This window comes from Mytilus galloprovincialis, chromosome 4 (assembly GCF_965363235.1).
Source record: "Mytilus galloprovincialis chromosome 4, xbMytGall1.hap1.1, whole genome shotgun sequence".
Classification (NCBI taxonomy): Eukaryota; Metazoa; Mollusca; class Bivalvia; order Mytilida; family Mytilidae; genus Mytilus; species Mytilus galloprovincialis.
In genome coordinates this window covers 49,270,642-49,295,519 of record NC_134841.1, presented here as the reverse complement: position 1 = coordinate 49,295,519, position 24,878 = coordinate 49,270,642, and the positions used below count along the sequence as shown (strand labels likewise).

Sequence of the window (24,878 nt, the reverse complement as noted above, 5' to 3'; positions counted from 1 at the left end):
TGGTGTCAAGCATCAAAATATTACATGTTTATTAACGTGGATGACATGCTTTATATATAATAATGGCATATTGATATACCCTGCTTTGTACTAGGCTAACACAGTAAGTCAGTTTTTTATAAAGTTATCTCAGAGGGTGACATTCAGCATTCTGCAAGAAGGCATTTTACTCTACCAAATATTCTTAAGTCATTAATATTTCACTATAGATTATAATAATTTTTTGTAGAATGATTTTCGTGATAAAGCTTGTATGCTGACTTTGGGAAAGCTATAAATTCAAATATCCCAAAAATACAATTTGTCCTCAATCTACAAAACTTGGTAACCGAATCCACAGCTATGTTCTCCACATATGCAATTGAAATCTGTTTAATACTTATCTGATAGTAAAATATTTTCAATCGATTTTACATGATTTTATAATGTGTACTTTTAATCCTTCCATTACAGATATGGTTTAATGGTTAATTGCTGGGAAGTTGACAATCATCATCGGCCATCATTTGATGAGATTGTCCAACAGTTAGGTAATGTTATGAATCCTGAATCCCAGTATATAAATTTAAACCAGTCGACAGCAGGAAAACATAACGCTGCCCCACCTGTCCCTCAAAGAGGGGGAACAGTAATCAGAGGACAAAGATCATGATCATAAGTGCTTATATTAATCAAATCACAAATAACAAAACATAATACAATTCTGTAGAACTAACCACCAGTGATTTACGTGTCTTCTCAAATAGGAGAGTTTATCACTTTTTTCACTTATTGCGATGATCACTTTCTGTCTTTATGATTAAGAACTTATGCTTATAAGAAAATTGCTATTTTATATAAAAAATGGTGATTGTCTTTGTTAGAGCAGATCATAGTGCTACCATACATGGGATTAGTAGTATTATTTTCATTGATGAAAAAACATTGTTGTATTTTATTAATCTCTCATCTAGTACTTTAAGGTAGTCCTTCCTTACTAAAAATGATTTTTACATAAGAAATGATCATTAAAGGGAAAACACTCTTATTTTTGGGGATCTAATGTGTTTAATTATAGAACAGATTTTCTAGGATGAATGTAGTATTTAATTTGAAATAAATTGTTGTTTACTTTCTCAATTGTATATTTGGGTTTTCAAAGAGTTTCTTGGGAGGTAAAATCTCAAATGTTAAAATAATGAAATTTAAGAGTATACCAAAAATGGATTTAATTTCTTATTAATCTAATTACTCGGATGATTATTTTGAGTACTTAACAGGCTATTATTTGAACTTGGAATTATTTTTAATTATGGAATTTGCTTGTTTTCTTGTTATTGTAATTTTTAATAAATTCCATATTTATTGTGTACTGAAATGTTCTGTGCTGTGCACAACACTTTCTATAACAAAGAAAATAGTTTATTTTCAATAGAATGTACTCTGCCGCGCACAACACTATCTAACCAAAATACATTTTATGGAAAGTGTTATTAACCGCTCAAAAGATTATTAGACCAAATAAACATGGAATTTATTAAAAATTTTAAACACAAGAAATTATGCAAATTCCATAATTAATAATAATTCCAAGTTCAAATAATAGCCTGTTACTTTTAGATTTGTAAATTTTATATTAGAGAGAAATATTTAAAATATGGAAAAAGATATTAATATCGTCATAAACATGCATGAAATATTTGCCACTGAACGTAAAGCAACCAACAATCAATTAATCAAATATCAATCTTTTTAAAGTAACATAAATTTTTTTCAAGTTTTGAAATTCACTTATATAAAAGATGTAGCCGCATGACTTTTTATATTGTTATCTAAGCAGCATAATGAACCATTCCATTTTTTATGTTTATTTATATGATCTTGTATTTTTTGTATTTTTGCATTTTATATGAATGTACAGAAGTTTTTAAATACAATTGTATATAGATCTGACTGCCTAAGACATCATTGTAAAAATCTGAAATATTTAAGTTTGCTATGTCAATCAATTATATGTATTTAACTTTATATGTTCTTTCTGTCTTGTACAATGTTCCTTATTAGGAAATTGTTATTTGATTTAAACAATGGTGTTTGTCTTTATTATAGTAGATTATAGCACTACCAAAAAGAGGAATAGTGGTATTGTTTTCACTTTATTTTATATTCCATAATAAGAAGGATCATTATTATGTCTGTTTTGCAAAAAAATTAAATCAAAAATCAAAAATGGGCAGTATAAATGTTCATCATATTTTTTTTAATGTCTGATTTAAATTGATTATTATGATGAAAGTGACAATTAATTTATTCTATACTGAGACTTGTGTTGGTTGCTGCTTAAAAGTTTAAAGGTCACCAAAGTTAGCTTTGTTGTGTCGTCAGAGGCTGATTTAGGGGGGTCCCAAGGGGCCCGGCCCCCCCCTTTTTGGGAAAAAAATTGGTTGCTTATATAGGGAATCACTAAAGTGTGACTGGAGCGGGCCCCCTCTTAGGTCAGTCAGTGGGCCCCCACTTATGAAAATTTCTGGATCCGCCACTGATCGTTGTATTTGATCAGTTGGACAGAATTATCTTCAGGTATCAGCAAGTGGAAATAAACTTGACAAAACTTAAGAAAAGCATAAATTTAATGTTGCACTCAAAATTCTTACTATATTACAAGAGTTAATTAATGAATTTTACTTGTTTTGACTCTAGCTTGACTGCCATTAATATGAACATAACACATTGGTGAAACAATTGATAAAATTGAGAATGGAAATGGGGAATGTGTCAAAGAGACAACAACCCGACCAAATAAAAAACAACAGCAGAGGGTCACCAACAGGTCTTCAATGTAGCGAGAAATTCCCGCACCTGGAGGCGTGTATTGTAGGAGAGTTGCATGTATTGAGTAATTATGCAGATTCCAGGCAAATTTCCTATAGCTTTATATATATCATGGTTCCATTCAGTAAAAAATAATATTGATCATTTGTTGTGTGCACAGCTTTATTTATGATTATTACTCTAATCGAATGTCATCATCTTTCTTATTGAATGTTTTGTTCTTTTTTTAAACTGTGATGTATGTTTTCAGTATGTATCATGTGACATTATCATGTTATGATCATTTATTTATTGTCAGTAGTCATGGAAATGATGATTTTAAAAGCATTATGGGTAACCAGTATCATTGACAACAGAAATAGGCAACTCTCCTACATTCCATTCAGCTATATACACAATTCATCATTTATTATGACGTCATAATAAAGCCTAATTAGGCTGATGCGGTGTGCAGCAATCACCAATGAATCAATCATTTATTATGTGCAGAGCTTTGATAATTACCCTTTTTTTATTTAAACCCTTTTCATGGAATATTTTGTATATTATGCTATCAATTATATTATAATGTAACGGTATGTTATCAATTGTATTATAATGTAAACCTGAGTTTAAAAAATGCCATGGGGCAGTGGCATATCATCAGTGAAGTATGCTTTTAAATCATTTCGTAAATCATTTTTTCTCAATAAGAATTTTATTATTTTCGATCAGCTTTTGCTGTCTTCTAGACCCCCTGCTTATGTTTTTTTTCCGGTGGCTTTGCCACAGATCTTGGAGAGATTTTAAACAAAGTGAAACTAGAAAATGAGAAAAAGAAATGACTATTGTCAAAAATTTACATGCAATAGATTTTTAAAAATTCATTACACATATTTTCCTGAAAGTACAAATCTACAGCTTTAAACATTATTGTAAGAAACTTTATGGGTAAACATCAGGGTTAGTATGATAGAAATTGCAATTTGGGGTAAAATTACCTGTCTCCGAGATTAAAATAATGTATTCAGTAATGTAATGGTAATAGTTCAGGGTTCACTTGTTAAAATTGTTTTTCTGTTAAAGAAAATGTTCTAGTTTATAAACATCTTACAAGTTATCTGTAAAAACTTAACCATTATATCAGATTGTCTTTTATCAATAATCATATGCTATATTTATTTTCACTCCATTATATCTTATTGTTTTTTATTCATAATCATATGCTATATTTATTCTCACTCATTAGTCTCAAGAGCTTAAAATTTTCTCTTCATTTTTGTTTTCGAGTTATTATAACCATGAATGTCTAAAGGTAGTAATATCTGCTGTAACCAAAAGGTCACTTCTCTTGTAAGGTCAGTTTTCTATGGTCCCAAGAATGACCTTGATATACAGGTTTGACTGTAATTTTACCATGAGGTACTGGCATGCTTAAACCATTATGAAAACAGAGACAGATAACTGACATACAAACATTTTTTTCCTCAGTTTGAAAAAGTAAATGATTATTATAATCATTTACTTTTTCAAACTGAGGAAAAAAATGTTTGTTTTTTGTAGAGCCTGAATATGACCAATCAGTCCCCCAAATGTACCTTCCCTTTATATGTAGATCTGTTATACTGTAAACTCAGGTATTATTGCATGCATTTATTATTGCGATTTTTAAAAAAAAGACAAAAATACGAGATTAATTTTTGTGATGTCTGTGCGGGAATTTCTCGCTGCATTGAAGACCTGTTGGTGACCTTCGGCTGGTTTCTGCTCTATGGTCGGGTTGTTGTCTCTTTGACACATTCCCCATTTCCATTCTCAATTTTATATGTATCAGATATAAGAGTGCAAATTCTTATCATTACGATGGTCACTCAGTCGCATTATTCGCATTAATAAAACCTCGCAATAATTTCTGAATTTACAGTATTCAAATTTGGACATATAATATGGTTCAAAAACAGATCAGTCAACTGTGATACACCATATATATGTGATTTTTTTTTTTTTATGTTTTATAGGCTTTTTTTGTAAAACTATTTAATTTGCTTTCTTTTTTGTTATTTTTTTTTTTACCTCTTTAACTAAATGGCTTTATTTGACAATTTTTTGTTTGTCATATTGTGCAGTTTAAACTACTTGAAACCAGTGAATATTTTTCGTTAAAGTATGAGTTGTAACCATGATATGATAAGTTTTTTCTGAATGGTATTGTTAATTACTTAAGGTATCACACATGATACAGATGTAGAATATATATATATATATACTTATTGCAACTAACACAGATATACAATCAAAGTGCCATGTGAAGTGCTGTTGTGTACTATATATATTAAAGTTTGAAACTATTTTGTTTTGTTTTGGTATCATCAATATTTACTTATATTGGCATCTGCAACATGCTTTTGTTTTAATTGGGTGGTACTTTTTCTTTCTTTCTTTCTGCCATGAAAGATTTGAAGGCCAAACATAGAAGTCCTGTATTTTTTTGTCATTATATTGGTTACCTGGTAAACCAAAAAGTTATTCAAATATAAAATTAAGAAGGTGGGGTATGATTGCCAATGAGCCATCTCCCCACAAGGGAACAAATAACAGAGAAATTTAAATTACCAAAGGCCACTGTACTGCAATCAACAATTAGTAAAACCCATACCCCATAGTCAGCCATAAAAAATAATTAAAAATTAAAGATAGTATTTTATGCAACATATTATCTCACTGAAGTTGTCTCATCACAAAACAAACATCGCATATTCACATAGTTTTTAGGGCTTAATTTTAATTCTGACAAACTAAATTATTCTCATCTCTATGCAAGTAAGTGCAAGATAAACTTTTATCTTATTAAACTGAAGACAATACTTTAAAGAATAGCTTCAGATATACCAGTGTCGTAATGACTATCTTTGTAGCAGACCCATATACACATAATTAAACAAACAAATTTGAAAGCCCCTTTTCTTTAGGAAAAAAAAATAATAACTATCTGTCTGTTATTTGTCTAATTGTGACAGATTTGTTTTTTGCCTCTCTCTATTTCAGAAGAAAATCTTTGATTGATCAAATGAGTCAATGTTTTAGGCATTTGAACTGAAAAAATTATACACATTTGTTATATTCAGCAACATAAAAAACAAGTATTTTCTCATATTTATAGAGTAAAATCAGGTAATTTTGTTTCTCCTTTTGTGTCTATGTATTCCATTAACAAAATGTCAAATGAACAGACAACTGAAATTACCAGTCCGAATGATAATGATCACATCATGTCTGTCTTGCAGAGATCATGGGTATCCAATTTGGTACAATTCTATAAGTTCATCAAAGAGGTAAATTTCAGGTTCTGTAATACAGAAATTATAGTGGTATTATAGATTGATTATTATATTTGGGGAAAGCTGTCTACTGACATATGTAACAGATATATCAAAATGCTTCTTTTTGTTTTTGTGATGCGCATCCAGTTCCATTACTTCTATTAATAAAAATATCTCCATCTTTTCTGAATTAACAGTAATTAAATCATATTGCTCACAACAGTTACAAGTACTTTTTTTAAATGTTCGATATAAACAAATGATCAATGATGTCTATAGAACATTTATATTCAAAAGCCATGTTTAATACTATTTCCAGTTGTTTCAAAAGAGGCTCTCCAGTTAATAGGTCCTTATATTTGTACTCTCATCATTCTCTTTATAGACATTGTATGGTTTATTAGAATGAAATTCAAAACAGTGTAGCTGTGGCCATTGATTGACACATTAAAATCATCCATTGACTGGGACAATTTACGTGAACGTTTGTCTGTAACGACCACTGTTCACGACGTACCTACGATAGACATTTAAACTGTGGGGTCACCAAAGGTTTCTTAACGCCTTTAATTATAAAATAATTCGAAAAAATTAATCAGGAATAACCTTTGTGTTTTGATTTATATAATTGATATAAATCAAAATATCGTGTTATTTCTGATTAATTTTTCGAATTACTTTATTTAGGTGTTGAGAACCTTTGGTGACCCCATAGTTTTAGTGTCTTTAAAAAGTACATAGTGAGCATTGGTCATTACATACAAACGTCCACCTAAATTGTCCCAGTCAATGGATGATTTTAATGTGTCAATCAATGGCCACAGCTACACTGTTTTGAATTTCATTCTATATCCCTTGCTAACAATTAGCTTGGGGAGGAGCATTTTCATTTCTGGTCGCTGACTCATGTGAAATACTCCATTATCATGAGTACATGTAATAGGATAATTATATTTGGTATATGGGATCCTTGTATGGTCTGCATTTCTATCAGACAGGATTAACCTGACTTCAATTTCATTTCAGGGATCAGTTACCAAGGTTAAGTTTTCGTGTTCTAAGTCCATATTTCAGAAATATAAGCATTAGGGTTACTCTATTTGGTGTATGGAATGATTGCAAGACCATTTTGGTCCGACAGGTAACAAGTAATCTTGACATCATTTTCATGATTCATTGTTGATGTTAAGTTTTCATGATTTTGTCAGTTTATCAGATACTACATGTATAAGCAATACGTCAACTATATTAGCTAGGTGTATTGAATGATAAGAAGGTGAACATGTCTGTCTTGCATAGATCATCTGTCCGCAGATTCATTTTCATGGTTCATTGGTCAATGTTAATTTTTCAGGACTTTGTATCTCAGATACAGGGCAGATTTTTATTGTCTGGAATTATGCATGTTGTCTGCTTGGTTCATCTGACCTTAAATTCATATTCTTTGTGCATTGGTCAATGTTTAGTTCTTATAATTAGTGCAGTTTCTCAGATGCTATCAGTATTAGGTTAACATTATCAAAGGTATGGAATGATGGTAAAAAGTAAAATCACAAAAACACTGAAACTTCGAGGAAAATTCAATCCGGAAGTACCTAATCACATGGCAAAATCAAATGATAATACACATCAAACGAATAGACAACAAGTGTCATAATCATGACTTAGTACAGGCATTTTTAAATGTAGAAAATGGTGGATTGAACCTGGTTTTATAGCGCTTAACCTCTCACTTGTACAACAGCCTCATCAAATGTAAAGTGTTTATGTCTGTCTGGCGGGTTCTTCCAACCTTGACCTCATTTTCCTGTGTTGTTGATAATGTAAATTTTATAGCTATAAATACGTTACCATCATAAATTCTGAGTGTAACCCAATTGCGTCATAGGTCAGATGGAAAATCCCTACTAAAAATAAACGTACTCTCACTGGTCCGGACATATACCCCTGTTTGCCCATATTCTTCCATTCAATTTCCATCTGCGACATCGGTCACACGTGCACATCAAGTTTTACAGATTCAACAGAGAAGTGTTTAGTTTTTTTTGAATAGCTTAATTGCTTTTCATATATATTGTGTATTTTATTGGAAATATATTCCCTTGTTTTGTTTAAATTTCTAAACAAATTATTTGTGTTTTTTTTTACTAAAGTAAAATTTATTATGGACTTTAATTTGAATAGTCCGTATGTAAGTATTCCTGGTTCGGACTATCTCTTAGATGGGTCACTACCTTTAAGTCCCCCCAAAACTACCAGTACATTGACCGGAGTTTCGACAACGGTGTCTGGTAATGCTACCTATCCGACCCTTTCACAAGGTTCGGCCATGCATTTTGGGGGGGTACCTACGTCAACTTCGGTGACTCATACTTTATCTAGGCCTGTTAATTCAGCGGGTACTATTGGTTCTGTCCCAGGTACAGCTATGGGCTTGAACTTGCCAGGTTCTAGACCCCCATTATCCTACTGTGGGTATATGCTTCCCAACACGGGCACACAACCTTTACCCTCATGGTCTCAGCCACCTTGGCCACAGTCTTACCCTTATGGTGGGTTTATGCCAAACCAACCTGGTTTTTGGCCTTATAGGGACAATTTCTATGGTCCCCCTTCTGGGGTAGCTACTGCACCACCTTTAGCTCCTGTTCTACCCGTAGCAGTATCTTTGACTTCTGCAGTAGCTCCTTCTACCACCGTACCTGACTCTCAAGCTTCTAGTTCTTCTCATGGTACTCAGGTTTCTGATCATGCATCACCTTTGGATGGTTTACAGAAGTTACTTTTGGACTTTGGTGAGTCTTTCAAGGCTGAATTTAGTACTCTATCCAGTCGTATGACTCTACTGGAGAATAGAGTTTCTTCTCATCAACCTTCTCCAGCTAAGTCTGTAGAATGTGATGAGAGGGAGGATGACGAGCTTTCTGTTTCCCCTGGGAGTCATGAAAGGGCTTTCCTCACTGATGAGGATGTTGAAAGTTCTTCTTCTCCCAAGGTATCGAAGACGACCCCTGAGCCTTCTTCTAAGTCAGCTCAACAACCTCCCACCAAGGAGACTGAGGATCCTCCTTCCTTGAAGGATCTTAGGGATAAGGTGTATACCTTGATGAGGGATGAAGCACATATCCCTTTTGCCTTTCCTTCCAAGCCGAAGAAACCTTCTTCAACTTTTGAAGCTTCCTGTGGTATTTCTCAGGATACTGTGACTTCTCACAATTCTTTTCCTGAATCTGGCCATATGGCTTTTGCTTTACAATTTATTAATGAAGGTATCGCTAATTCTGCTAGTGAAAAGGTTGCTAATAACAATATCTCAGGATTTGGAATGTCATCCTTTTCTGATCAGGTTAAGTACAAGGATTTTGATATCTTTGATTCTTCACTGGGTAGACTTGTTCCCAATTGTGACAAATCTATGTCATCTTTATTGGGAAAAAAGCCAGTAGATGGTCTTCGTCTCACTCAACCTGTTTGGTCAAAGACTGAGAATCTCCTTCGTAGTGCTTCTCAAGTTCTTGGCACAGCCGAACATTTTCTAGCTGCAACCGGACATTTGCTTAACAGCGAAGATTCGGTTGTTCCAGCAGAAGTACGATCCTTCTTACTTCAACTGGATAAAGCTTTAGGTTCATCTCAGTTGCTTTTAATGGGTTCTATTGCTAATTGCACCCTATCTAAAAGAGCAGAGTTTCTTGAAAACATTTCTATCGCTGAGCCTTTGAAAGATTCTTTACTGAAATCTCCACTCTCTGACAAGATGTTTGGTTTACCCTTACAGCGGGTTCAAGAGGAACTCAGCAAAAATCCTCCTCCAGTCAAAGTTAGTGTACAAGTTACTAATGACAAGAGGTCGGTTAATGCTACATCTAGTTCTACTAGTACTTCTGCTTCAGGTGGTCCTCCTTCTTCTGCTAAGAAAAGGAAGAATAACTACGGCAAACCGCAGAACAAACCCAATAACTCAGGAAAAAGCTCAGGTAAGCCTTCTGGTGGTTTTAAGGGTCCCAAGAAACCTGGGTCTAGTACCTAGGTTCTTGCCCCCTCGTACGTTATTGACAGCTTCCCCAGGGGAAAATTTACAACAAGTTCCTCAAAAATCAATACCAGTAGGGGGGAGGTTAAGTTTTTTCCTAAATCAGTGGAAGAAAATTACCTCAGACTGTTACTGTCAATAATTCGAGGGGGATTAACACTTCAGTTCAAGAACCCACCTCCTCTGTCTGCAGTTCCAATAAGTTTGTCTCATACTCAAGACCCAGTAAAGTGTCAACTTCTATCAGTAGAAGTGGACACAATGTTACAAAAAGCTGCAATAGAGGAGGTGTCGATCTTAACTCTGTCTCCGGGATTTTATTCCCGTCTTTTTCTGGTTCCAAAGAAGACTGGAGGAATGAGGCCGGTCATAGACCTATCTATTCTGAACAAATTTCTTATTGTTCCCACTTCAAAATGGAAACAAACAGATCCATCAGGGCTTCAATCCTTCCAGGAATGTGGACTACTTCTCTGGATCTTTCAGACGCGTATTTCCACATTCCCATTTCCCAAACTTACAGGAAATACCTTCGCTTCGTTTGGAACAACAAAGTTTTCCAGTTCAAGGCTCTCCCTTTTGGCCTGTCTATAGCCCCTTTGGCTTTTACCAAAATCATGCAGGCAGCTATAGCTCACCTACATTCCCTGTCTATTCAGATTCATTCCTACCTGGACGATTCCCTTCTCAAGGAATTTTGCCCAATCAAATTGAGGGTTCAGACAGATTTGGTCATCAATTGTTTTCTGTCCCTAGGTTTCCTTATCTCTTGGAAAAAGTCAGAGATAATTCCGTCTCAAGACTTTGTTTTCCTGGGAGAACATTTCCTAACCAGTGTAGGCCTAGTCCTCCCACCAGAGGAGAAATTTACAAAACTATGTCAGAAAATACATTTATTCCTGACGGTTCAATCAGTCACAGCACGTCAATTCTTGCAACTTCTGGGTCTATTGAACTCTCTGGCAGATGTAATTTCATTGGGACGACTTCACATTCGTCCGCTTCAGTTTTATCTGCACAAGTTATGGATTGCAGCTTCACAAGAATGGGAAGCATTGATTCAAATCACTCAGCCTTTATTTCCACACCTTCAATGGTGGTTAGTACGGGAAAATGTAATGAGGGGCCTATGTCTGTTCCCTCAAGTTCCCAGTCTAACATTATTCACAGATGCCTCCACCCTCGGTTGGGGAGCATATCTGGAGGGGCTTACAATCTCGGGAGTCTGGAGTCCAGATCTTTTGGAAGAGCATATCAATGTATTGGAAATGAAAGCAGTTCTGTTTGCACTGAATCATTTCCAAATGTCTCTAAAGAATCAGTCTGTCATTCTGGCCACGGACAACACAACAGTTGTAGCTTATCTCAAGAATCAGGGAGGAACTCATTCACCTTCTCTTTATCAGATAGCCAGAGACATTCTCCTTCTGTGTTTTCAACTCCAGGTTCATCTAGTGGTGAGACATATTGCGGGAGACACTCTATCCAGATCCCTTGCTCCAGTAAACACGGAGTGGGAACTACTTCAAGTAGTTTTCAAAGCTGTGACTCTTCATTGGGGGTCACCTCAGATAGATCTGTTTGCGACCAGTCTCAATCACAAACTTCTAACATTTGTGTCTCCGGTTCCGGATCCAAAATCTTTTGCGGTAGACGCAATGAGCCTATCTTGGAAAGGAATGTTCGGGTACGCCTTCCCTCCTTTCAGGTTTCTCTCCCCAGTACTTCAGAAAATAGCAGGGGAAAATTGCAAGATCATAGTTATTGCTCCAGCATGGCCAAAACAGTCTTGGTTTCCAGACCTTCTGCGCCTTTCATGTGCTTGTCCTCTAGTTCTACCTCTGAGACCAGACCTTCTGTCTCAAATCAAGGGCAAGGTTCTTTATCAAAATCCAGAAAAACTTCATCTACACGCCTGGCTTCTCTCAGGGTTAGCCTCAGAAAGAGAGGTTTTTCTGAAGGAGCAACCAAGCATCTCACAAAGTCTGTCAGAGACTCCACTAGCATTGTCTATGATGCAAAATGGTCAATCTTCTCAGATTGGTGTAGTGAGCGGGAAATTGATCCTTTCCAAGTCACTGTACAACAATTAGCAGACTTTCTAGTTTTTCTTTTTGAATCCAAAGGATTATGTCCCTCTACTATTAAGGGATATAGATCAGCTATCTCAAGAACTATTCATATTTCTGGTGGCCCAGATTTTGGAATCAATGAGCATATTTCTCTTTTGGTTCGTAGTTTTAGTCTTGAAAGACCAAGACAAAAAACTTTAGTTCCTAAGTGGGACCTTGGACTAGTTTTATCCTTTTTAAAACTTCCTCCTTTTGAACCAGCAGAAACAATAGATTTAAGGTTTCTTTCCTATAAATGCTGTTTTCTTTTAGCTTTGGCTTCTGGACGGAGAAGGAGTGAAATCCATGCCTTCTCTATTTCTGATGCTTGCCTTCAATTTAACAGGGATAAATCTTCTGTTACTCTTTTAACGGATCCTGCTTTTTTGGCAAAGAATCAGATTCCAGATAAGGGTGCAGAACCAGTTGTGATTCCTGCACTCCCTAGCGATTCTATTTCTGTACTTTTATGTCCAGTAAGAATCCTTTCTATTTATCTGGAAAGAACGTGTAGTTTACGTTCTGTTTCTAACTCAAGACTCTTTATTCCTATTAAAAAAGGAATCTCAGATCTTTCTGTTAAAACTATTTCTACTTGGATATGCAAATGCATATCTTTAGCTTATGGTTCTTCTAAGGCAGAACTTTTAAATAGTTTTAATGTTAAAGCCCATGATGTTAGGGGTATCTCTACATCCTGGGCTCTGTTTAACAGTGCATCTTTAGAAGAGGTACTGTCTGCAGGTTTCTGGAGAAATGAGAACTCTTTTATATCTCACTACCTCCAATCTATGGCTACTTTTGCCGAGAGTTTATACTCTCTTGGACCTATAGTTTCAGCACAAAGATTGAACTTTCCTCCTGTTTCTTCTGTTACAGGGGATTCAGCTTTACGTTAGATTCTGTTACTCAGAATTTATGATGGTAACGTATTTATAGCTATAAAATATTCAAATTTTAAAGTAAATTTGGATTTTATTAGATAAATACTTACCATCATAAATTATAGGTCCCACCCACCTCCCCTTCATCCCCTTTCCTTATGTTTCTGTCTTGAGGAAATTGAATGGAAGAATATGGGCAAACAGGGGTATATGTCCGGACCAGTGAGAGTACGTTTATTTTTAGTAGGGATTTTCCATCTGACCTATGACGCAATTGGGGTTACACTCAGAATTTATGATGGTAAGTATTTATCTAATAAAATCCAAATTTACTTTAAAATTTGAATAGTTTATGTGATACGTGCAGTAAAATCTTCATAAAACAAACTTTCAACATGTTCAATCACGATAAATAAAGCAGGCAAGTTATTACTGTGTGTGTAATCTTGCTTTTTTTGTACATAAAAGTTTTGTTCTAAATAGAATCAACCACTTACAAGAAAATTTCAATTAATTCATATCTGATGACATTATCAAAGGTATGGAATGATTGTTAAAAGTAAAATCACAAAAATACTGAAACCTCGAGGAAAATTCAATCGGGAAGTACCTAATCACATGGCAAAATCAAATGATAAAACACATCAAATGTTATCAAAGGTCAGAAGAATCACAAACCAGTTTTCTAAATCTTTATTTTTTCCACTTATTATACATGATACTTCCACTTGTGCCGATAAGACCAAAGTCATGTTTACAGGTCAAAGGTGGAAAAAGTGGAAGCCATATAAAGAAAAATACAAATTTTTACATAACATTCTCTTTTCCAGATCTTTTCAGCTATTTAAAATAAGATACAACAGATATAATTTTCAAAATCACAATTACATACCCGCCAATCAACAATAATGCTGTCAAAATTATCACATACAATATTTACACAACTTGAAAGAGTGAAAAATTGGCCTTCCTTTCAACCATCAAAAATTTCAAAATACATCAGTTAACATATTAGTTTTAGCTTCAAAATATGGAGTTAAATTGAAACCCTTCACCAAATTGTAGTTAAAAAAATCTACAGGCATACAAGAATAAGTTTTAGCAATAAATAATCAGGACATCTTTTCATAGATTTTGTGGACATCAAAACTCAACATGTGTTTCCATACTTCATTAGAATTAAAACCAACTTTGAAATTTTAATTAAAAAAAATGTATATTTTGCACTGATTAGATGAGCTGATCAAAGGGTGAAACTTCACATTCAAGAACCCACAAAACTTTGTTTTTTCTACAAACCATGAAAATTGATATCCATGATTAAAAGTGCTACCAAATTATTTTATTTTTGAATGAAAAATAATTCCTACTTCTAATAATAAATATGTGCCTCCTAAACCCAAACGTGCCTTATTATAAGAGATTATACATCTAAATAATTATTTGTAGGGTAAATATTAGTATTATCAAAAGGAAGACAAATCTCACATCAATGCTCCAGATCAGTAATACACATTTATGAACACATAACAATGTTAACTATCCTACATACCGATCAAAGTTTCTTATCTTAATTCAAAGTCAGACTGATTTAATAATTCATTATATAGGATATGCCTTTTATATACAAAGGAAAATGAATTTCAGGGTAAAATTGTATAATATTTGGTAAAGAATCAACAATAATTCTTCATCTTTTAATAAAGGCAACAGTAGTATAACGCTGTTCAAAATTCATAAATCAATTGAGAAAAAAAACAGACCTTACCTCATACAGTAAAATCTAGTTTGTGATTAATTAGTATACATCATAAAATTAACAATGGTGATCGCACTAATAGTTTGTTACACTGACAGAACAAGATTCTAACAACAGTCAGATTAGAAAATAATGTTCATCTATTCATTTATGTGATCATTCAAATTAGTTCATTCTGCTACAGCAAACCATCAAGATGAACAAATTTAGTGTGATGAAATATATAATTAAGCACATTTCCCCCAAGTCCATAGAATAGAATGTTATAGAGAGAGGGCAATATATATATCTTTGTATAAGAGTGGTAATACCTTTCACAATAAAATACCTATATCAATTATCCTTTGGGTCATACAGAATATATTTTTGACCTTGTTCATGAAACCCAGTTATATTAGCTAACATTATTTCTAACTTAAAAAATCATCTTATCTGCAACTTAAAAATCTATTGTAAACACTATCCAAAGTAAACTATTTTCTCAAAAGCATCACCGAATTAACACCCTATTTGCATATAAAGTTTGACAAGATTATAATGAACATCATTTTGATTAATGATGTAATAATGAATTACTGGACAAATTCCATCCATTCCATTCTCTGGTGGAATTTCAGGAATGTTCAATCAAAAATCAAATTTACACTTAAGGGTTAAATTTTTAATATATTAGTGATACTGTAAAAATGAGAAAATATGTGTTTAAATACAAGGCAATATTTTGTTGTTAAGTATAACAAATTTATATAAACTGCAATATTGACACATTCGATCAGTTTAATAATTTTTTTATGAAATAAAGATACACAATGTAGGCAAAAAAAAACAAATCTGCAACAATTAAGACCAATAATATTTCAGATATATCTAAACAATTAAAATAAATCATAAAACAGTAAAATAAAATATATTTATAAATTGAATAAGTAGAATTGTTAAAAAAGTGTGTCGTGTTACATCAACCATAGCAGTAAGTGTAAGGGGGAACATCATATAAAATAGAAATTAAACATTATAAAACAATGAATTTAATTCCTGTAAATACATGTATCATTTCAAAATTTCATAAAATATACAAACAAGTTCCATATGACTTGGGAAGTATAATTTGAAAGGCATATCAATACAATATATTTTAACCTTTAAAAAATATCAAATTATTTGTACTGGCTTCAAAATTGAGGAAAGGCAATGTCTGCTTCTAAACATTGTACATTGTGTGTGTATCTATTTGTTAAACTGTTTTTTAGAGATGTTGTGCAAATACTAAACTCTGTAGAAATCAAGTTTTATGTTAAATGAAAATATGCAACCTAGGATTTAACTAAATATTTTCTGGACTTTTAAATGAATAAAAAAATATAGTATTATGATAATAAAAACATATGAAATTACTAATAGTTGATTTTTTGCATATGAATTGAAACTTGGAAAAGCTTTTCTTAATTTCTCACCGGAAAAGGAAATCTAAAATCTAAAATAAATTAACAATCATAAGTCTATCCTATTTGTAACTTGTTCTATTAACAAAGAATCCTCTTTTTAAAATAGTTTAAAAAAAATATCACAAACAGATTTTGTTTTCTTTGCATGTATTTCAGAAACATATAAAAAGTAAAAAGGAGCTATGTATCGAAACATTAAATATAAATACCTACAAAATTGTGAAAATATTTTTTACTCATTGAGGTGAAAATTGTCTCTAATGAAAAGCAGATTACTTTTTTTGGTATTTGAAAAGTTTAACATACATACATGAATAATGATTGCATATTACACGGTAATACACTTTATATTAACAATCATTTTCATTATTTAATTCACACTGATTGAAATTTGTGAATTTGACATATCCACAACCAACTACGTAACGGTTTTAGAAAATCACAACTGAAAAATTTGTTAAGGTGGTACCTAACACTACAGGGAGATAACTCTGTAAAATCAGCTAAACGTTTTAATAACATTGTGTTGTTAAGGGAATATTAAGCTTCTCAATGATCAAATTAGTGTTTGTCAAACTGCTTTATAACCAGTGTAATTTTTCCGATAAAATGGTTGGTTCAAATTTTTTGAATTTTTTATATTTTGGTCAAAGGGTCAAAGTAAATGCTTTGTCAAAATTTTATGAAAATTAAACGAGTCAAATTAATTTTAGTTGAAGTGTTGGGTACCACCTTAAGATTCTACTAAAATGTGGCTTTGGAAGAATATACATCAAACAAGAGATAAAATTGGAACCTTATTTAAGTAATTTTAGCTAATGAAGCTGTATCCTTTATATTTGTAACCTATCTTTATCTGTATGAAAAATCTGAGAAAATACTGCAATGTTTATTCATATACTATAAACCAACTTATTTTCGCGGATACTTTATTTCGCGTTTATCTCCAGCTAGTCTACTTCACGGCGATTTAATTTTGCAATTTTCTAATTAACTTGATGTAGTTTAATAAGGAAAGATCCAAGTTATATATATTCGAGACAATTTAATTTCGCGTTATTTTTCTACTCGCGAAAGTCACGTAAATTAATTGCTCGCCAAATTAAGTTGGTTTACAGTAATAAAACAATGAAGAGAAATGTCAACATACTAGTTGCACAATCAAATGTTACTTATATTAAAATAATACAGTTTACAACAAAATACATATATAGTATATACATTCATTTAAATCTACACCTTTAAAGTTTCCTATGAGATATATATATATAAATCAACTATTACTAATAAATTGTTGTAATTTTCTTTTTATAATCTTTTTCAAATTTCTAATAAAATAAAATCAAAATGATCCTTAACAGACAATTTTTATTACAATTTTTTTTTTCAACAACTCTTAAAAGTTTAAAATTATCTAAAATACATTTGTGTACATAAAATAGTTTCATTAACATCTAAATTTTTTTAACAATAAACAAAAATGGAAATGACTTTACAATTGCTAGCTTCTGGATGGCTTCTACAAACAGATATTGACATTGGAATAATCTGCTTTTAGTTTTTTTAAATAGCATTTGTATTGTTCAAGAATATTTGTATTATATAGTGAGGTGACTGATAAGTATCAAATAACTGGAAACTGAAAAACAAGCATAAAATAATCGACAGTTTTATATTTATTCACTATTTATTAATGAAAACCAAAAAGCCACTGGCCCTGGTAATATCAATTAAACAACTTGAAGCTGGCTGCAATGTTTATTGTTGTATATTGTAAACATTTTACCAGAAATCAAAAAGCATCTAAATAATTGAGAAAAGTCTTGTATCATTTCTTATGCATACATTTGTAATTAAGAGGGGTAAAAATTATGATGGTACAAAAATATTCCAATTCAATATCATCTCCCCTCATATACAGAATCAGAGATAATCACTATGATTTTTTAATAAGACTTCCGATAAAAATACTTTTGTTCCATTATCTTGTGCTTATCCATTAGTTTGAGATCATTAAATTACTACATCTGCAGTATCTCTTTATTACAAAATAGAATCTGAAAAAAAAGAAAACAATATTGCAGCAAAACAAGAAGTAAAAAATAGATTTATATTTCATCTAAACTTTTACATGTAATGAAGGAAGTAATGAACAGATAATATTTTCTTTTTTTCGGTGTATCCAAAGTCCTGGTGTTGGGGTCATCAAAAGTTTGACTCGCACTCAGAATTCAACCAATCAAAATACTGGATTTGGTGTTTTGAGCACGAATTTTGCTGTTCTTTGTAGAGTGTGAATAATTGAATAATTATTTGTTACAGCTTTGTTCTTTCAGAATAGTTATTTCAAATCATTACACATATATATGGATAGTCAAATTTTACTTATACTGCAAGTCCATTCAAGTTTCCACACAAATTTTGTGCTGAAAGTATTTTTTTATTTGCTGTAATCCAATAAACTTACCCCAAACTAGCAAGACCAATTCCTACAACAAAGGAGCAGGCATTTGATATAATAATGTACTTCAAGCTATAAGCATCTTCTTTTCGTATCATTTGTGAACTTCTAAATCCAGATTTCCTTGGGTGTTTGAAACGTGCTCCCAAATCACTACAAAAAGAAAAAGAAATGGGTTCAAGACTGATTAAAAACTCATAATCAAGAGATAATTTAATTATACAGTGAAGACACAACGAAAAATGAAGATAGTTCAGTTTTCATGATGTTTCAAGTTTTAGTGTTGTTTTTCATTTAAAAGTAAGGTAAGCCAAGAATAATGAACATAACTATAATTCACCAGCACATACAATATAGATATAGATTCCTACACTGCAACAAGTGTATTACGATATTTCTCCACTCCAGACAGTTAAATTTTATTATTTAAAGCGCGAGGCTTGCAGAGCATTTTAAAAAATTAAATTTAACTGTCGAGAGTGGAGAAATATTGTAATACACGAGTTATAGTGTCGGAATCTGTTTCTCTGATGACTTTAATCCTTCTTTTTTCAAAGATTTTCAGAAACTTGTGTTTTTTATATGCGACGTCATCAGGCAATGTTGCCTTTATTCATGACGTCACAATAGGAAAAGTTGAGAAGAAAACAAAACATTTTGACGTCATAATCAAATTTTGACTAATCATTTGCCGAGAACAGATTTTTCACTAGTGATGACTCATGAGAAATATTTTTCTCACACCAGTCAGGAAATGTGAAAATAGCACAAAAATTAGAGAAAGTAAGTTCTATAACCTACTTATAAAAAATCACCATGTGAAGAAACCAAAATCAAAGTACTGAGAACCAAATGAAGAACATGTAAAAATTTATGCTCTGGCCATGGCCAATTAAGGTGGTAACCAACACTTCACTAAAATTAATTTGGCTCGTTTAATGTTCATAAAATTTTGACAAAGTATTTACTTTGACCCTTTAACAACAATATAAAAAAAAAATTTGAACCAATCATTTTATCAGAAAAATTACACTGGTTATATAGCAGTTTGACAAACACCAATTTTGATCACTAAGAAGCTTAATTTTCCCTTTACACCACAACGTAATTAAAACATTCAGCTGACTTTACAGAGTTATCTCCCTGTAGTGTTAGGTACCATCTTCATATTGGTTCCAAAGGATGAAAATAAGCCTAGCTGTAAATGTCTAATTTTTATTATCTGACAAAAAATTATGAAGAAAAGAAATACATTTATGTTAAATTACTTGTACATGTATCAAAAAAGGAAATGTTAGGCACATATCAATATGGCATAATAGAAGTGTTAAAGTTAAATGTGCAATCTAACTTTTACTTACCTTGGAGGTAAGGCTTCAGGTCTACTGGACCAGTCCCAAATCCAGTCTGTTCCTGGATCACGGTTTTCCTATTAAAAATAATCACTTCTATATACAAAACAAGAAAGTAGCTGTCAAATTGACAAATGAAAATAGTAGTGGTTTAAATGCAGAAAGAAGAAGAATAGTGGTTTAATGGATGTCATTGATAAGAGTATAACATACCTGCCAATTTTTCAAAATCTCCATTGGGATTTTAAGTACAAGAGAACCTAATACTCCTCTTATATTGTTAAAGTGTTTTATTCTACCACTATATACATTTAGTTTGAATTCATATTATGCAGGTGCATAAATACCCATTCCACGCATTTGGATGTCTATTCAGTGTTGTTCAGTTTTAATAATAAAGAATAAATTCAAGTCAAAATAATTACACCCCTCATGGGGTTAAACCCCATCAATCGTGTGAACTGACAGGTTTAGTATCATTTACAATAAGAATAATAATACATAAATGTTTTCCAGGAATCTATTATATCTTAATTCAAAGTTCAAGAAAAGGTTTACATCCATTTCATTTGAACTTTGGAGGAAGGTTGTCTCATTGGCAATCATGCCACATGGCCATGTTTATTATGAAATTAAAATAAAGTGTCTAGTTCAGTATGAACATGTACATGTACCTGTGTAGATTCAGCATTTGATAATTCATTTGTAGGACTGTGCAGACCTTTAGGACTGAAAAAGAAATAAACAACAATTATAATAGTCAATAACTTTACACAACTTTTTTTGGAGACTTTTTTTAGGCCAATTTATGTTGATCTATAGACTGTACATGAATATGTTGATCTCTAGGTTTTATTATGTTATTGGGTTAGTTTTTTTTCCTTGGCATACAATGTATACCCATTACTTATAATAAAGCAATAATTTCTGCATTTTCAATGTGATTACCATGAAAAAACTGTTTAGTATAAATGTGTTATCAGAATAGGAAGCAGTAAACAGCTTCTTTCTTTTTTATTAATTCAGGTTTATTTCTGTTGAATTTTTAGTAGATCTTTATTTATTCATTAATGATGTAATCTAGAATTATGTCATTAAAATTTGAAAGAAAAAAATAATCAGCATTATCAATATATTAATTTTTCTAATATACATGTCAAAATAACATTTAATTACTTTCTATAAAACACATAAATTTAAATGTAATTTAAAAACTACAAATTTATGTAACTGTACTTGCAATTGGATGTGGTTCTTTCACATCACCACATGTTATCTAATGTAACATGTATATTAATTTCAATTCTATCTTGTTACTATTTAAAATGTATTGGCAAAATACATGGACAAAGTCATGCTTGTCCAGAAATAACCATATACAAGTGACGTGGCCTTTATATATATGTTTTGTGTATCTTTTGTAGTCGGAGAACTGTCACATGGACATTATTACAACATCTCCTTAAAAACCTTCCTACCAAAATCTGATCTCTGTTATTGATAACTCATTTGATAAAGAATACATGTACATGAGTTGTCTCATTGGCACTCACACCACATCTTCCTATATCTACATTGTACATGATACTTGTTTGAAATATTTGTACAAATTGTGAATAATTGCTTTTTAGTATGCAACAAAAACAAAAGCATAAAAAAGAACATGTTATTTTCTTAGTTACCTGCCCCTGGCTGATGATTCTTTACTGTTAGGTCTTGATGATGATCTAGATTCTCTTTGGGCTTCGATCAGTAACTTTTCTAAGTTACCATTGTATATGGACTGTGCTTCAACTGGAGGTGTAACTCCACCACTAAGTTCTATCCATGAGTCTGGAAGACAAATTTTGTTATTTTTTATTGGTTCTTTTTTATGTGTTGTGTTCACTATTCCAATATAGCCATGTAAATATACAATGTACAAAGGAAATCAGCTAACATGCTCACTTTCTTTTTTTTTATCCCAAAGCAAGATTTGTATTCAACCAGTTTTTTTAACTAAAATATGATTTCCTTGATTATGGCTCTATTACTGTATAATTTGGTTCTTTCCAGTTTTATTACCATTTCAATAAATGGAGAGGATGTACACACAAGTTTTTTAAATGTCTTCAATATATGATTCATGCAATTGGAATTGTTAGATGAACAAAATCCAACCAGGTGCTCTACAGGGCGTAGCTTTATACGACCCCAGTGGTCGAACCCTGAACAGTTAGGGCAAATTTGGTCACAATATTCAAGCTTGATACTGTCTGAATTTTAATTGTGATCAAATTTTTGACATAATATAGGTTTTTGTGATAGTCCGTCGGAAGGTGACAATAAATGGCTGATCCGTGTTAAGAGAGAGCCATATCTCTTGCACGTTAAAGACACCCTTGTAGATTTCGAAAAAGAAAAGGCTAATGTCGCTACAAGGCAGCACTCGCACCCACAAAGTGGAAAGGGATTAATATAAGTTGCAAAACTTGTTTCCCAATCCACTATAAATAAATATGTTTAAACTAAACTATAGGTTTTTGTCACAAAATTAATGTGGTCAAAGATCTAGCAATTCAATTGCACAATACTGTGCAATTGAAGATTTCTTCTGGAAACTTTTTAAAATTCGAAATTTGAAAAATTTTGAAAAAAAAGAATCCCTTCAAAAAAAGGGTAAACAAAAAATCCCCCCCAAACTTATTGAAACCCCCTTGGAAAAATAACCCAATCCCATGCTTTCCTTTGTAGTATTTAACCTTGTACATGTAGTACAATTTCAGAGAGATCCTTACACTTAAACACAAGTTATTGTCATGATTGTTTGGAAACAGGAAACATGCTTCTTTTTGGCCCTTTTTTGGCCCCTAATTTCTACATATTTTGGGCAATTAACCCAAAACCTTATCCCAGCCTTCCCTTTGTTATATGGTACATTGTGGTACAATTTGAGAGAAATTCATACAATTACTCACAAGTTACATGTATTGTTTGACAACTAGAAAAATGCTTGTTTTGGCCCCTTTTTGGCCCTCAATTCCTAAACTTTGGCACCCTAACCCCTAAAATGAACCCAAACCTTCTACTTGTGGTTTTCAACATTGCAGTATAATTTCAGAGCAATTGAAATACTTGTACACAAGTTATTATACTGAAACTAGAAAAATGCTTGTTTTGGGCCCCTTTTGAGCCCTAATTCCTAAACAGTTAGGACCATCGTCCCAAAAATCGATCCCAACCTTCCTTTTGTGGTATTGACAACGACAACATCATACCATTATACGATCCCAATTATTTTTGGGGGTCATATAAAAATACAATGCAGTTTTAGTAGGATGTGTGAAGATATGTAGTAGTACACATATTGCTGAAATACATTTTCTAAACATCTACATGTACAGTTCCTGCATGCATGACCAGTGATATTGTTGGCTTTTTTCAAAACTACCTGTACCCTTTTTTATTGGGAAAATATGCGTCATTTTCATCAAAATGGGAAATTTAAAATAAACCATGAATTTGATTGAAACTTAAATTTTACAGACCCATTTTCAAGAGTCAAACCCTGCTTTAAAATAAGACTCCATTTTGTCAGTGATGATAAATAAATAGACCCTCAAATATGCACATATAGTCATTTTAGGGAAGAAAATTGTTTAAATGAGTGTTTTTCAGTTTGTATTCATGCACAATTACTACTGAGACTGCACAGTTTGGGAAAAAAATGTCTTTTTGGGAATAATTTTAAGCCATTTTTTTTTCGAATTGGGATTCTTCTCCAGGGGAAAAAGCCTTTATTCTCCGGTAATTTAAGGCAAACAATATCAATGATGACAGTAACCTCTGAGGGTAGCCAAATCAGAAAATTACTCTGGACACGGAATCCCAAAAGAGATTAGCATGACAGCAACATTATTGGCCCCACATTTTCTATATTGTCATTTGGTCAAAAGAAAGCATGCATGCATGGACCCCAAATTAATTTTGATGATTTTTTTTCTAGGGTGTATATTGCATTTTAAAAGTTAGCAGGGAAGAAAAATATTGTTTTCATAAATTCTTATTATACATTTAATACCATTGTTTATCAATTTCTTTTCCCCGGTTTTGAAAACTCTTTTGGTCAGCTGTTAAATCTTACATGTACAAAATGTACTTCTCACAGCTTTCTAAAACCCTGTTTCTTGTTAAAGTATTTGACATTTATTATCAATGTTATTCTTATTCATGTTTTTATTCATAAACAAACGCATTTACGCATTAATGTTGCATATGAATTATACATTCATTAAAAAAAATGACAATGAACAGTGTATCTGATTGTGGTCACGTACCTCCACTAGCACCTGTCAAGATTTATACAATTTACAACAACAAAAAGAAGATTCTTATGAAGAAAATTTAGATAAAAAATATCATGTAACAGAAACATAAACAAAAGTAGGTCAAGATTAATGATTTTCAACTGTTCAATCGACAGTTATCGATGTCATCAATTATTTGGTTCCTTTCTGACATTTCCGCGCACCTGCTTCCTAATTAAATTCGTACTCTCTTCCATATTCATATCTTATCTAACTGTATTTACAATTTCACAATGAAGCAATACTTCCCGTTACAAAATATACCTTCAATTTTTTGTGTCGATGACATGATACTTCTTTGTTGATGTTTTGGTTTGCTTTTCGTTTATTTACGTATACGTCACCAGTCACGTGGTATTAATTGATAAAAGCTCCGA

At 32.2% G+C, this 24,878-nt stretch overlaps 2 protein-coding genes across 2 annotated transcripts in view; one reads left to right on the top strand and one right to left on the bottom strand.

Annotated features, from left to right (window-relative positions):
* The window catches only part of LOC143072339 (uncharacterized), a 71,728-nt gene extending 66,590 nt beyond the window's left edge, over positions 1-5,138 (top strand). The window contains exon 25 of the mRNA XM_076247235.1: positions 454-5,138. Coding sequence (XP_076103350.1) covers positions 454-652 — 199 coding nt within the window. The 3' untranslated portion in view covers positions 653-5,138. The remainder of the gene's footprint in view (positions 1-453) is intronic.
* Positions 5,139-13,815: 8,677 nt separating this feature from the next.
* Positions 13,816-24,876, bottom strand: LOC143072338 (BCL2/adenovirus E1B 19 kDa protein-interacting protein 3-like). The gene is made up of 6 exons (XM_076247234.1): positions 24,766-24,876; positions 21,838-21,988; positions 20,830-20,884; positions 20,165-20,232; positions 18,810-18,956; positions 13,816-18,399 (listed from the first exon to the last, which is right to left on the bottom strand). Exons 1-6 carry the CDS (start codon positions 24,788-24,790, stop codon positions 18,342-18,344), a joined length of 504 nt encoding a protein of 167 aa, XP_076103349.1. The 5' UTR covers positions 24,791-24,876; the 3' UTR covers positions 13,816-18,341.
* Between the last annotated feature and the right edge of the window lie 2 nt (positions 24,877-24,878).